The sequence below is a fragment of the Hemitrygon akajei genome, chromosome 25 (assembly GCF_048418815.1).
Source record: "Hemitrygon akajei chromosome 25, sHemAka1.3, whole genome shotgun sequence".
NCBI classification, from domain to species: domain Eukaryota; kingdom Metazoa; phylum Chordata; class Chondrichthyes; order Myliobatiformes; family Dasyatidae; genus Hemitrygon; species Hemitrygon akajei.
The window spans coordinates 32,476,360-32,491,048 of record NC_133148.1 but is presented as its reverse complement, the minus strand read 5'-3'; the positions used below and the strand labels follow the sequence as shown (position 1 = coordinate 32,491,048).

The window sequence follows — 14,689 nt, the reverse complement described above, 5'->3', positions numbered from 1 at the left end:
CAATGATCTTGCTGGGGAGTTTGCATTTCCACAGCTACTGTGGCATTCCACGGGTCCTTTCCCGTGGGAAGCTCGGAATTCCTGTGTCTTCCATCCAAGCCGTGTCCGAGGATTCGCTAGAAAAATTGCCAAGTTTAATTACCATTCCGTTATGCGAATGTAACCGCCTTCCTCCGGGGCCAAGGTGCGAGGTGCTCTGGAGGGTGGGGCTGCCCGGGAATGAGGAGAGGAGAGTGTTTGGACCGGGATCAGTGGGAGGAATGCCAACTCCTCCTCCTCCTCTCTACCCTGAGGGAGCACAGCCTCGCCCAGGAGAGGAACAAACAGTCGACGTTTCGGACCGAGGCCCTCAGATTTGTCATGAAATTTGTGGGGGGGGGGGGGTTTTGCATCAGCGGTACAGTGCAGTACATAAAATTACTACAGTCCTGTGCAGAAGTCTTAGGCTCTACATATGTATGTGCCTGAGACACTGGCACAGTTCTGTAGCTCCGAGCATAACTGAGTGAGGGAATTGTTGTCTGTGGTGTGATTCTGAGTTACTGTGCCTGCTTATTGTGAGCGTGTGTGCGAGGCTGAGGTTAATTTTAACCCTCGCGTTACAGGCTGACCGAGAGCCTACAAACGGACAGACACACTGACAAGCCTCCACCGCTACCGCCCAAGGTGAGCTGGGAATCCGCCGCCGGAGCGAACGCGGGCGTAAACGCCGGGCTCGTCCGCCGGAAGGTTCCGGAACGCGCAGAGGCCGCTGCGGTTCCCAGTGAGGGGCCGTCACGTGGCCGCCATTGAATGGACTCCCCCCCCCTCACCCAGCAAAAGCCGAGGGGCGGGAACGGGGGGCCGTGGTGAGGCGCCTGACATCCTCCGGGTCCTGGGATCAGCCTGTGCACCCAGGAGTCTCCCAGAAAACCAGGGAGCTCATTTGCCAGGCGTGCCTCTCCACATCAGTCCAAGCCTGGGGTCGGCAGAGGAGACGGGGACATTATGGAACCTGGGGTCTGGAACTCTGTCTGGTGGGGTGTTGCAGACAGAAGCCTCAACGCATTCAGACAACTATTTGATGGCCAACATGGGACTCGGTGGGCTGAAGGGACTCTTTCCTCACTGTATCTGCCCTTGGTGGGGTGGGGGCGCAAGTACTCTGGTGTGGACGGGGTGACTGAAGTTGGGATATCGTGGACTGGATTATACCCGGCCCATGATGTGTTTCTTCAGTTGAATTGGGCATCTAAAGATATTGGGCAGGGCATTGGACAGAATGGCAAGGACGGTATTCAGGGCGGTCTGCCATTCAATGGTGAACTTTACCTCCACTCTATTCATGTGCCCTGGTTCCGTTCGATGAGGTGCAAGAGTGGACACCAGAGGAGGAGCTTTTGAACTAATCCTAGTACCAATCCCAGTCCCAGTCACCATCCGTATCCCATCTCCATCCCATCCCAATGTCAGCTCAAGAAAATGCCCATCCCAATCCCAATATCCCATCCCCATCCCAATATCCCACCCCAATCCCAATATCCCTATCCCATCCCCATCCCAATATCCATATCCCAATCCCAATATCCCATCCCCATCCCAATATCCCACCCTAATCCTAATATCCCTATCCCAATCCCCATCCCAATATCCCGATCCCTATCCCAATCCCAATATCCCATCCCCATCCCAATATCCCACCCCAATCCCAATATCCCTATCCCAATCCCCATCCCAATATCCCTATCCCAATCCCCATCCCAATATTCCTATCCCAATCCCCATCCCAATATCCCTATCCCAATCCCCATCCCAATATCCCAATATCCCACCCCAATCCCAATATCCCTATCCCAATCCCCATCCCAACATCCCACCCCAATCCCAATATCCCTATCCCAATCCCCATCCCAAAATCCCACCCTAATCCCAATATCCCTATCCCAATCCCAATATCCCTATCCCAATCCCAATATCCCATCACAATCCCAATATCCCACCCATTCCCCCATCGCAATCCCAACACCCCATCCCCATCACAATTCCAATATCCCAATTCCAGTATTCCATCCCAATCCCAATATCCCATCCCCATCCCCATCCCAATATCCCATCACAATCGCAATATCCCATCCCCGTCACAATATCCCACCCATTCCCCCATCGCAATCCCAACACCCCATCCCCATCACAATTCCAATATCCCAATTCCAGTATTCCATCCCAATATCCCATCCCACTTCTGGCTCCCCTCTCCTCTAGAGGGCTGATGGGGGCTCAGTGAGTTCCCCCAGTGGGGCAGGGTTGGGGCTCTGCAGCTGGTGTATTGACCCCTGATGGCTTGCCTCTCTCCCCTCTGACCCCACGCAGCCCAAGTTCCGGACCAGCTCCGAGGACAGCCTCCCGGAAGAAGAGAAGCTGAAGACTGTGGCCCAGCACCCACAGTGCACGCGGCTGACAGCCCCGCTCACCCGCTGCTCCAGCGGCCCTCTGGAAGCCTCCAGGAAGCCGGGCAGGGGGGCCTCCAGAAGCCCAGTCCACTCCGTTGTCAACGTCAGCAGCTCAGGTACTATGGCTTTCCTCTGTCTGTAGCACAGGGACACGGGGACGTGGGAATGGGAGCACAGGGACACGGGGATGTGGGAATGGGAGCACAGGGACACAGAGATACATGAGGACAGGGGGACACAGGAACACAGACAGAGGAACACTCTCTCTCTCACACACACTAACTCTCACACTATATCACACTCTCTCTCACAAACTCTATCTCTCTAACACACCATCTCTCTCTCTCCCTCTCTCTCTCTCTCACACACACACACACACACACACACAGTGATTTTGTTGCCGTGGCGTTGGGTGTGCGCACCTCAATGTCTTCCCCCCAGTACCCTCTCCTAATCGACCCTGAACTGAGCGGAGCACTCTGATTGGCTCTTTGGTGCCTTTCCTGCCATACAGGGCGGGATTTATCGACTCTTTCAGTAATGGAGGTGTGTATATATTGTTTGTGTGCTGTAGATGTTTCTCTTTATTTTGTAATATGACTGTAATTACATTGTGAGGTGCATCATATTCTGATTCAGGGGTAGTTTGAAGTTAACTTTGGAGGTTGCATGTCCTGGGGCCTAATACACAGGGACTGATCACCCTCAGTAAGAGAGATCAGGGCTACAATGAGTTCACACTGGACAAAAATGGAGTGGCACTATTGCGTTTTCTGGTAGATATCTTTTTGTAAATACTGGCTATTTTCCTTTCACTATTTTCGCTAATTTTTGTAAGTTTGATTTTTGACGCACCCAATAAACGCCCTTGCACCGAAGTGCTTGGCGACTCCAGCCATTTTTCCTTCGGTCACAGCCCACATATCTAACAGTAGAGGAGGCAAGTAGGTAGGAGCCTCACTGCTCCCGAGCCGTCAGCAGCGCACAGCGAGGTCGCACAGACAGCAGGAGCTCACATCTGCTTCCTGTCAAATGGGGGAGCGGGTGAAACTTCGCCGGACCTGCAAACGCTGGCGATCCTGAGCAACGCGCATAAAACGCCAAAGGAACCCAGCAGGTCGGGCGGTACCCGTGGAGGTCAATGCTTTAGACCCTGATCCAGCCCAAAACATTGACTGCTCATTTCCCTCTGTCCGACTTGCTGAGTTCCTCCTGCCTGCCTGAAGCTGTTGTGCTTGAAACAGAAGAGCCTGGGAACTTTTCATACGGTAATACAGGAGGGTACTGAGGCTACGTCCACACTACAACAGATAAATCCGTAACCAGAGCTTTTTCTCTTTGTTTTTACCCTCCGTCCACACTAAAACAGCGTTTTAATCCCCTGAAACCGGAGCTTTTCAGAAACGCTCTCCAGAGTGTGTAATTCTGAAAACGCTGGATTGGTTGGAGTAGTATGGACGGGGTAACCGGAGAAATCTGAAAACGCTGTCATGACGTGCCAGAACAGATGGTGACGGCAGAACGCCATTTCATTGTTTTCCTGAACGCAACCTAACATTTTCAGATCAGACGGCAACGAGACTGAAGCCAGAAGAGTTAGAAATGTACTCAACAAATACTTTGACCCATAACTTACTGAATAAATAAGTATACTCACTTTGCCGTTTTCTGTCCTTGCTCGTATGAAGGTGGTTTACCTACTTATGCAAGTACTTCTCTGACAATAGATGTGTAACAGCCTAATGTAACATTGTATGGAAATACAAGATAACACTGATGCAGACATGTTTTATACATTTAACAAGGTGCTTTATTAATGCAACAGAGTTCAATGTTCATCGTCAGCCGGGTCAATCTGTCCGTGAACTCCCTGTCGGTTGCCTCCGTATGCTCCAGTATTTGGTTTTTTTTTACTTTTAAGTTCTCCTGTGCAAAGGCCAACAGCTGTCCATCATTTTAAGTTTTTCTAGTCTTTAACTACAGAAACGCGCACTTTCACAGCAAGATCCAACACCAAACATGTCGCTTGTTTTTGGTAGATGTGTCCTGCGCATGCGCAGGAGGAGGAGATTCTCCGAAATCTCCGTTTCAACGTGGACAGAGATATTTTTTAAAACGCAAAGTGTGGACGCGCCTATCGTTTTTACACGAAATCGGCGTTTTCAAAATTATCACGTCTAGTGTGGATGTAGTATGAGAGAGCCGGCTCACAATTTCACCTCTCTTCCCACCCCCAAGCTAGGCTTGAACCCACAACCTGATTCGAGGTGAGACTGACACTGTATTACCAGGACCCTCTCCTCCTTCCCGTCCAGACTAGTTTCGGGTTGGACGGGGGGGGGGGGTGGGGGGAGCCCCCCGGGTGTGACAGCAGCCGGCCTAACCACTTTCCACGTCTGCCCCGCCAGATCCCAGCCAGTGGGCGAGTCACCTCGCCAGGGACACAGGAGGGACCCCGCCTCTGCTGCCTCGGAGGAAGGAGAAGAAGGAGAGATCGGTAGGTCACATTTACTGGAATAGTTCCGGGGGGTGGGGGGCTGGAAGGTTGCAAATGTCACTCCACTCTTTAAGAAGGGAGGGAGGCAGAGGAAAGGAAATTCTAAGCCAGTGGTTGGGAAGGTGTTGGAGTCTATTATTAGGGATGAGGTTTCGGGGTGCTTGGAGGCACTTGGTAAAAAAGCCAAAGCCTGCATAGTCTCCTTAAGGGGAAAAATCTGTTGTCATCCTTTCAGGAAATAACAGGCAGGGTAGGCAAAGGAGAGTCACTTGATGTTGTGTGCTTCGATTTCCAGAAGGCCTTTGACAAGTGCCGCACACGAGGCTGTTAAGAGCCCGTGGTATGACAGGAAATATACTAGCATGGCAGGAGGCAAAGAGTGGGAATACAGGGGGACTTTTCTGATGGGCTGCGGGTGACTGGTGGTGGTCCACAGGGGTTGGGGTTGGGACCGCTTGTTTTCACATCGTACGTCAACGATCTGGATGACGGAGTTGATGGCTTCGTGGCCAAGTTTGCGGAGAATACAAAGATAGGTGGTGTTGAGGAAGCAGGAAGCCTGCAGGAGGACCTGGACAGATTGAGAGAATGGGCACAGAGGGAGCAGGTGGAATTTAGTGTCGGGAAGTCTATGGTCATGCACTTTGGGAGAAGGAATAAAGCTGTAGTCTATTTCGTAAATGGGGAGAAAATTCAAAAATCAGAGGTGGAAAGAGACCTGTGTGTCTTCTTTCAGGATTTCCTAAAGGTGAACTTGCAGGTTGAGTCGGTGGTGAGGAAGGTAAATACAATGTTGGGACTTGAATATAAAAGCGAAGACGTAATGTGAGGCTTTATAAAGCATTGGTCAGACTGCACTTGAAGCATCATGAGCGGTTATGTGCCCCTGGGAAGAGGATGTTTCCTACAGTAGAGGAGTCTAGGGCCATAGGGCACAGATCGGAATAGAGGAATGTCCATTTAGAATAGAGATGAGGAGGAATTTCTTTAGCCAGAGGGTGGTGACTCTGCAGAAATCATCCATTGCCATGGAGTGACTTTAGAGGCCACATCACTAAAATGGAAGTTGATGGGTTCTTGATTAGTCAGGATGTCTAAGGTTACGGGGAGAGGGTTGAGAGGGATAATAAATCAGCCATGATGGAATAGCAAAGCAGATTCAATGGACTGAATGGCCTAATTCTGCTCCTGTGTCTTATTGAATGGCAGAACGGATTCGACGGGCAAGGTGGCCTACTCCTGTTCCTATTTCTAAAACGTTCCCTTGTCACTTGTGTTCCCCCGGGAGCTCTGGTTCCCCATGCTGTTGGGAGGTTAACTGGCCGCTGTAAATTGCCCCTGGTGTGTGTGGGAGAGGGGTAAACACTGGGGGGTAGTTGATGGGAGAATGCAGTGGGATTTGTGTAAATGGGTGGTTGGTGGTCAGCATGGAGTCGATGGGCTGAAGGGCCTATATCCGTGGAGTTTGCCTGCCCTTGCTCTACTCTCTGGTAGTGGTGGGTGAGTGATGACAGACCAGAGGTGAAGTGGCAGGTTTGATGTTTAAGCAGATGCTTGTACAATGAACGAAATGGCATGATACCAACTCCTGCGGATTCAAATTGCCATTCCAGACCATAATACACCCAGTCAGGATACCCTCAATTATATATACCCTCCTTCCCCTTTGTTCTGTGCACGTTTGAACTGTCACTTCACGGATCAGTGTTCTCACTGGGGGTTCGACGTTCTCAGTTGTGGGGGCTCCTTTAAGGATGCTGTAGGAAACTGCGGTTCCACCAGTTCCCTCCGAGGGGCGCTGCTGTCCCACTTGGGGGGTGGCACGCGCGACTGAAGTGCCACCTGCTGGGACCGGGCGGTACTGCGGTGGTGGGTCAATGCAGACTGAAAGCTCTTATCTACAACCCACACACAGTGCTGGAGGAACTCAGCGGGCCGGGCAGTATCTGTGGGAAAAAAGTACAGTCGACGCTTCGGCCCAAAACCCTTCCGTAGGACTGGAGGGAAAAAAGCCAAGGTGGGGGGAGAGAGAGGCACAAGGTGATAGGTGAAACCTGAGGAGGGAGGGATGACATAAAGAGCTGGGAGGTTAAGTGATATCTGTCCATCTTTCTCCCTCCCCTCTCACTCTTTCTCTTGCTCTCTCCCTCCCTCCTTCCCTCCCCTCCCTCTCTTTCACTTCCTCCCCTTCTCTCTCTCCCTCCCCTCTCTCTTTCTCCCTATCACCCCTCTTTCATTCCTTCCCTATCTCACTCCTCCTGTCTCTCTCTCCCTCCCCTCTTTCCTCACTCTCTCTCCCTCCTCTCTCTTTCTCTCCCTCTCCCCCCCCCCCCCAACACCGCCTCACCTGCTGACTTTCCAGAATTTTCCCTCTTTAATTTAGGTTTCCAGCATCTGCACTTTTTGCTCGTTGCATAATGGAGACTGGGGGTGGTGGTGCTGATCAGCAGGTCTGTTTGTCCTCCTCAATCATCCCAGGATAGCTGAATACTCGTCTTGCGAGCTGTGGGAAGTCAGGGAGATCTCCCGTGCCCCTGGTGACTACACCTGCAAGAAGTGTACCCAGCTGCAGCTCCTTTCAGGCCGCGTTACGGAGTTGGAGCTGGACCTGGACGAACTTCGGATCATTCGGGAGGCTGAGGGACTGATTAACGAGACGTACGGGGAGGTAGTTACACCCAAGGTGCAGGACACAGGAGGGGGAAGCCAGTACCGAGTACCGTGGCTGTTCTCCTCAAGAACAGGTTTACTGTTTTGGATGCTGTTTTGGGGGGGGGGGGGTGAACTAGCAGGAGAAAGCCCCAGTGGTCAGGTCTCTGGCAAAGCAAACAACATTATGAAGGACCCCACGCACCCCTCACACAAACTCTTCTCCCTCCTGCCATCTGGCAAAAGGCACCGGAGCATTCAGGCTCTCACGACCAGACTGTGCAACAGTTTCTTCCCCCAAGCTATCAGACTCCTCAATACTCGGAGTCCAGACTGACATCTACATCATTTATTATTATATTGTAATTTGTCCTCTACTGTGCCTATTGTCTTGTTTATTAATTATTGTACTGCCCTGCACTGTTTTGTGCTCTTTATGTAGTCCTGTGCAGGACTGTAGTCTAGTTTTTATGTTGTTTTACATAGTCTCCCATCCACTCCATAATTTACTGGTTAGGCACAGGAGTACATTCAGCCAGAGACTCATTCCACCGAGATGTAACACTGAGCGTCATAGGAAGTCATTCCTACCTGTGGCCATCAAACTTTACAACTCCTCCCTCAGAGTGTCAGACACCCTGAGCCAATAGGCTGGTCCTGGACTTATTTCCACTGGGCATGATTAACATTATTATTTAATTATTTATGGTTTTATATTGCTATATTTCTACACTACTCTTGGTTGGTGCGACTGTAACGAAACCCAATTTCCCTCGGGATCAATAAAGTATGTCTGTCTGTCTAGTGTAGCTTGCGCTGTCTCACATAGTCTAGTGTAGCCTTGTGTTGTTTCATGTAGCACCAGGGTCCTGGAGGAGCGTTGTTTCGTTTTTACTGTGTACTGTACCAGCAGTTTATGGTCGAAATGACAGTAAACTTGACTTGAGGAGGGGAGGGAGGGGAGGAGTGATAAGGGATTCCATAGTTAGAGGAGCAGGCAGGAGATTCTGTGGATGTGAAAAAAGACACCCCAGTGGTGTGTTGCCTCCCAGGTACCAGGGTCAGGGATGTCTCAGATTGGGTCCACAGCATTCTAAAGGGGGAGAGTGAGCAGCCAGAAGTCGTGGCACATGTTGGTAGCAACACAGAGGTAGGAAAAGAGAAGGGGTCCTGAGGAGAGAATATGTGGGGAGATAGGTAGAGAGCTGAGAAGCAGGACCTCCAGATTGCTGCCTGTGCCACGACTGAACTTTCCTGACCAACCTCCGAACTGTGACCTTACCAAATGCCTTCCCAAAGTGCACTGCCTTCCCTTCATCAACTTCCATGGTAACTCCCTGGAAGAACTTCATAAAATCGGTTTGACCTGACTTACCACGCACAAAGCCATGCTGACTGTCCCTAATCAGTCCCTGTCTATCCAAATACTTAAATATCTGGTCCCTGAGAATACCTTCCAATAATCTACCCACTACTGGTGTCAGGCTCACCGGCCTGTAATCTCCTGGCTAATTCTTAGAGCCTTTCTTAAACAGTGGAATAACGTTAGCCGTCTGCCAATCCTCTGGCACCTCACCGATGGCTAAGGATGTTTTAAATACCTCTGCCAGGGCTCCTGCAATTTCAGCACTAGCCCCCCCCCCCCCCCCCACAGGGTCAGAGGGAACGCTTGGTCAGGCTCTGGTGAGTTAGCCACCCTAACTCTCCTCAAGACAGCAAACACCTCCTCCTCTGTAATCTGTCTGGGGTCCGTGATCTCACCGCTGCTTTGCCTCTCATCGATAGACTCTGTGTCCATCTGCCAAGTAAATACAGAGGCAAAATATCTGTTTAACATCTCCCCCCATCTCTTCCGGCTCCACGTATAGATTACCACTCTTCCAGAGGGCCTTGCTATCCTTCTGCTGTTAATATATCTGTAGAAGCCCTTGGGATTCTCCTTCACCTTGTCTGCTAGAGCAAGCTCAGGCCTTCTTTTAGTCCTCCCCATTTCCTCCTTAAGCGTTCTCTTGCGTTTCTTACACTCCCCGAGTACCTCGTTTGTTCCTGCCTGCCGATTCTTGCTGAGCATCTCCTTCTTTTTCTTAACCAGGGCCTCAATATCTCTCGAAAGCCAAGGTTCCCGAAACCTGTTACCTTTGCCTTTTGTTCTGACAGGAACATACAAACTACTCTCAAACTTTCCCTTTCGAAGGCACACCTTTTCCGGAAAACAGCCTGGCCCAATCCACACTTGCCTGATCCTTTCTGTTACCATCAAAGTTTACCTTTCTCCAATTTAGACTCCCAACCTGAGGACCAGACCTAAGCTTTTCCATAATTGCCTTGAAACTAATGGAATTATGAACACTAAATGCAAAGTGTCCCCCTCACAAACTTCTTTCATTTGCCCCTTCTCGTTCCATAATAGACCCACTATAATACCCTTGCCAGTCAGGACTTCTATGTACTGATTAAGGGAACTTGACTGAGAACATTTGATAAACTCTTCCCCATCCAGCCCTTTTACGGTATGGGAATCCCAGCCAATATGTGGAGAAGTTAAAATGACCTTGTGCTTCTTGCAATCTGTCCACAAATTTGCTCTTCTGAATCACACGGACCGTTGGGCGGTCTGTGATATAATCCCATAAATATGATCATACCTTCCTCGTTCCCCGGTGCACTAGATGATTCTCCAGGCTGTCCTGACCGAGCACTGCCATGACGTTTTCCCCGACAAGTAACGCCAACCCCATTCCTCCGGCTCAATCACGTCCAAAATGGCAGAACCCTGGAATATCGAGCTGCCGGTCCTGCCCCTCCTGAAATTAAGTCTCGCTTTTGGCTGCAGTGTCACAATTCCACGTGCTGATCCAAGCCCTGAGGCTTGGCCTCCAGAGCCGTCTGTGGCAACGAATGCCACAGATTCACCACCCTCTGGCTAAAGGTTTTGGGCTGAGTGCAGGTCGGTGGGACTAGGTGAGAGTAAGCGTTCGGCATGGACTAGAAGGGCCGAGATGGCCTGTTTCCGTGCTGTAATTGTTATATGGTTAAACAAATCCCTCCTCATCTCCGTTCTAAGTGGTCATCCCTTGTCGCTGGTCCACTTGGCTTCTACACCGAGCTGGTCCACCATCTTCTGTTCCATGGGTTGGAACCCCCACCCCCCTTGTGAGGGCAACACAACTCAAGCTTTGCTTTGTCTCTCCTTGCAGGTGGTGCCTGATTCGGAAGCCCCTCTTGTTCAGAAGGTGGAGGTGAGTGACGAGCCTGCTGGCAGGGGTGGGCGCTGCCTTACGGTCTGCGAGCGGAGGGGCTTCACCCCGTGAGAGAGCGAGCTCTGGGCGAGGAGTCGCAGTGCACAGCACTGCGCAGAGGTCTGAGGCACATCTATACGTAGCTGGGGTGCCTACGGCTTTTGCACAGCACTGTATTTGTCCGCGTGAGTTTGTAAATCTGGCAGGAGCGAAGAATGTTGGGGAAGGCCAGGGCGGAGCGCTGTGGGAGGGGTGTGGGTCAGGTGGCAGAGAAGGAGTGCCAAGGACGGGGAGGTGGTTCCCTGAGACACCCGGCAAGGTCATTTGATTCATTGGTTTACTGATCATCACAGAATGTCTCTCTGGTGCTTCCCTCTCCCTCCCCTCTCCGTTCCCCTTTTCCCAACCACGATTCCCCTCTCCCTGCCCCCTTCCCACTCTCAGTCCACAACAGAGACCCAGATCGGAATCAGGTTTATCATCACTCACATACGTCATGAAATTTGTTCTTCTTCTCTGCGGCAGTAAGACTATGAGACATAGGAGCAGAATTAGGCCATTCAGCCCATTGAATCTGCTCCACCATTCCAACAAGGCTGATCCCAGAACCTACTCAACCCCTTCTCGCCATATCCTTTGATGCCCTGACCAATCAGGAAATAATCGACTTCTGCCTTCAATATACCCACGGACTTGGCCTCCGCAGTCTGTGGCAGAGCATTGCACAGATTCACCGCACTCTGGCTAAAAAATTTGTCCTCACCTCTGTTCTAAAGGGTCACCTCTCAATTTTGAGGCTGTGCCCTCTAGCCCTGGATACCCCCACCACAGGAAACATCCTCTCCACATCCACCCTATCCAGTCCTTTCAACATTCGGTAGGTTTCATGAGATCCCCACACGATCTTCTAAATTCCAGTGAGTACAGGTGCAAAGCTGCCAAACGCTCCTCATATGTTAACCCCTTCATTCCCGGAATCGTCCTTGTGAACCTCCTCTCCAATGACAACACCTCCTTCCTGAGATATGAGGCCCAAAACTGTTGACAATACTCTTAAGTGCGGCCTGGCTAGTGTCTTATAAAGTGTCAGCATTATTTCCTTGATTTTATCTTCTATTCCCCTTGAAATAAATGCAGTGCAGTGCAATACATAAAATTAAAAGTCAGTTAATATCAGAGAATGTATACAGTATACGACCTGAAGCTCGTACTCTTCACAGACATTTACAAACCTTTACTACAATACCGTGCAAAAGTCTTAGGCTCCCTAGCTATGTATACTGTATGTGCCTAAGACTTTTGCACAGTACTGTATGTTCAAACATCGTACAGTTTGGACGATGTGCGTCCTGTGCAATGGGTCGCTGTGTTTTCCAAGAATGGGGACTGACGTTTCGGGGCTGAGTGAGTGGGCCGTGGGTGTAATGGGCGAGAATGGGGAGAGTTCCAGCTGTTCCACATCAGGGCATGAGGGGAGAGGCCTGTGAGGGGACCTTGACAGGCGTGGTCCCACCCCAGGGTGCACACTCTGGTCTCAGAGGCGTCTGCTTGACCCAAGATGGGGGAGGGCAGTCAATGTCTTAAGGTCAGCTTCAGCGCCAGAGATCGGAAAGATCAGGGTTCGATTCGCGCCAAAGTCTGTAAGGAGTTTATAATTTCCCCGCCCCCACCCCTGGGACCGTGAAGTTTTCCTCCGAGTGCTCCGGTTTCCTCCCACATTCCTAAAGACACATGGGTTAGGGTCAGCGAGTTACGGACGTGCCGTGAAGCATGGCCACACCTGCGGGCTGCCCCCCCAGCGCGCCCTCGGACTGTGTCGATCGTTGACGCGAGCAACGCGTTTTGCTGCCGGTTTCGGTATTTCGGTGGACATGTGAAAAATAAAGATAATCTTCGCAGTGTTCCCTGGGGTTGGAGAGGGGCGGTCTCTGTTTTAACTTTGGGTTGCGGTGCTGGAGTCTGGGGTGTCTGTTTTGGGTCCAGCCGCGTTAACTGTGGGCGTCGGCGCGTCACACCGGGTTGGGAGGGGATGCGACCGTCCTCCGACGCTCGTCCCACGTGCGACGCCTCGTAACGGTTACTGCCACGTGTACCCTAGAAACGGAGGGGTCGTCTGAGGGTCTCTCGTTGCTCACTGCGTGGAGTGTCTGTTTCAGGTGGAGGTCCCGCTACAGAAAGTGTTTAATGGCTGTCCCTTGAAGGTTAATTGTGTGACATCGTGGACACACCCCAACACCAGAGGTAATTCTGCCTGTAGCGCGCACCGACTGTGACCTGAACCGTCTCCCATCAACGGACTTCATCTCAAGTGTTTTTTGGATTAATTGACAGTGAGATACAGACTGATGAAGTAACCGTGGCAACGGTGACAGTGTGTGGCCGTGGGTAACTGGCCGATCTTTGTTTTACAGCCCAGCACCTCATACTGGGGTCAGAGGAAGGGATCTACACCCTGAACCTAAACGAGCTGCAGGAAGCCACATTAGAACTGGTGAGGCCAAGTGTGTTCACGGTCACGTGTATACAACGCACACGCAATCACACGCACCCACCAGACATACACACACACACACACACACACACACACACACACACACCCTGTTTTGCCCTTGCCTGCTAGAAACCGTCAAGACCTGTAAAGACAGCTCAGTACATCACTTCTTGCTGCTAGACTACTCAAAGACCCGACCCACCCTGGACATGCTCCTTCTCGCCCCCCCCCACCCCCCCCCCCATCGGCCAGAAAGCACAAAAGCCTGAAAGCACGTCCCACCAAGCTCGAGGTGGGCATTACCCACCTGCATTCAGACTTCTTGTACAATCCTCTTGCATTTGTACAGAGCCCTGGTGAGACCACACCTGGAGTATTGTGTACAGTTTTGGTCTCCAGGATTAAGGAAGGACATCCTGGCTGTAGGGGAAGTGCAGCGTAGATTCACGAGGTTAATTCCTGGGATGTCCGGACTGTCTTACGCAGAGAGGTTAGAGAGACTGGGCTTGTACACGCTGGAATTAAGGAGATTGAGAGGGGATCTGATTGCAACATATAAGATTATTAAGGGATTGGACAAGATAGAGGCAGGAAATATGTTCCAGATGCTGGGAGAGTCCAGTACCAGAGGGCATGGTTTGAGAATAAGGGGTAGGTCATTTAGGACAGAGTTGTGGGGGTCTGGAATGCACTGCCTCAGAAGGCAGTGGAGGCCAATTCTCTGGATGCTTTCAAGAAGGAGCTAGATAGGTATCTTATGGATAGGGGAATCAAGGGATATGGGGACAAGGCAGGAACCGGGTATTGATAGTAGATAATCAGCCATGATCTCAGAATGGCGGTGCAGGCTCAAAGGGCCGAATGGTCTACTTCTGCACCTATTGTCTATCATATGGATTCTTGACCTCACAGCCTCCCTCGTTATGATCTTGCAATTTATCGTTTACTGCACTGCCCTCCCTCTGTAGCTGTGACACTTTATTCTGCATTGTTAGTGTTTCACTCTGTTCTAGCTCAAGGCTCTGCGTGATATCTGATCTCTACGAACGGTGTGCAAGACGAGCTTTTCACTTCATTGTGGTACATGTGACAATAATCAGCCAGTTCCAATACGTAAGCAAGAGAAAGTCTGCAGACACTGGAAATCCAAGCATCACGCACACACGGTGCTGGAGGAGCTCAGCGGGCCAGGCAGCGTCAGTGGGGAAGAAAGTACAGTCGATGTTTTGGGCCGAAACCCTTCGGCGGGACTCGGCCCGAAATGTCGACTGTAATTTTAATTTTCCCACAGATGCAGCCTGGCCTGCTGAGTTCTTCCAGCACCGTGTGTGTGTGCAATTCCAATACATGTCTGCATCCAGGCGCAAACAAAGGGGTACTGTGC

At 51.1% G+C, this 14,689-nt stretch overlaps 1 protein-coding gene across 1 annotated transcript in view; it reads left to right on the top strand.

The window, feature by feature from the left end:
- The window catches only part of LOC140716267 (mitogen-activated protein kinase kinase kinase kinase 5-like), a 221,097-nt gene that overhangs the window by 128,535 nt on the left and 77,873 nt on the right, over positions 1–14,689 (top strand). Inside the window, exons 17-22 of the mRNA XM_073028877.1 lie at positions 606–666; positions 2,350–2,545; positions 4,838–4,926; positions 10,773–10,814; positions 12,971–13,055; positions 13,226–13,305. Coding sequence (XP_072884978.1) covers positions 606–666; positions 2,350–2,545; positions 4,838–4,926; positions 10,773–10,814; positions 12,971–13,055; positions 13,226–13,305 — 553 coding nt within the window. The remainder of the gene's footprint in view (positions 1–605; positions 667–2,349; positions 2,546–4,837; positions 4,927–10,772; positions 10,815–12,970; positions 13,056–13,225; positions 13,306–14,689) is intronic.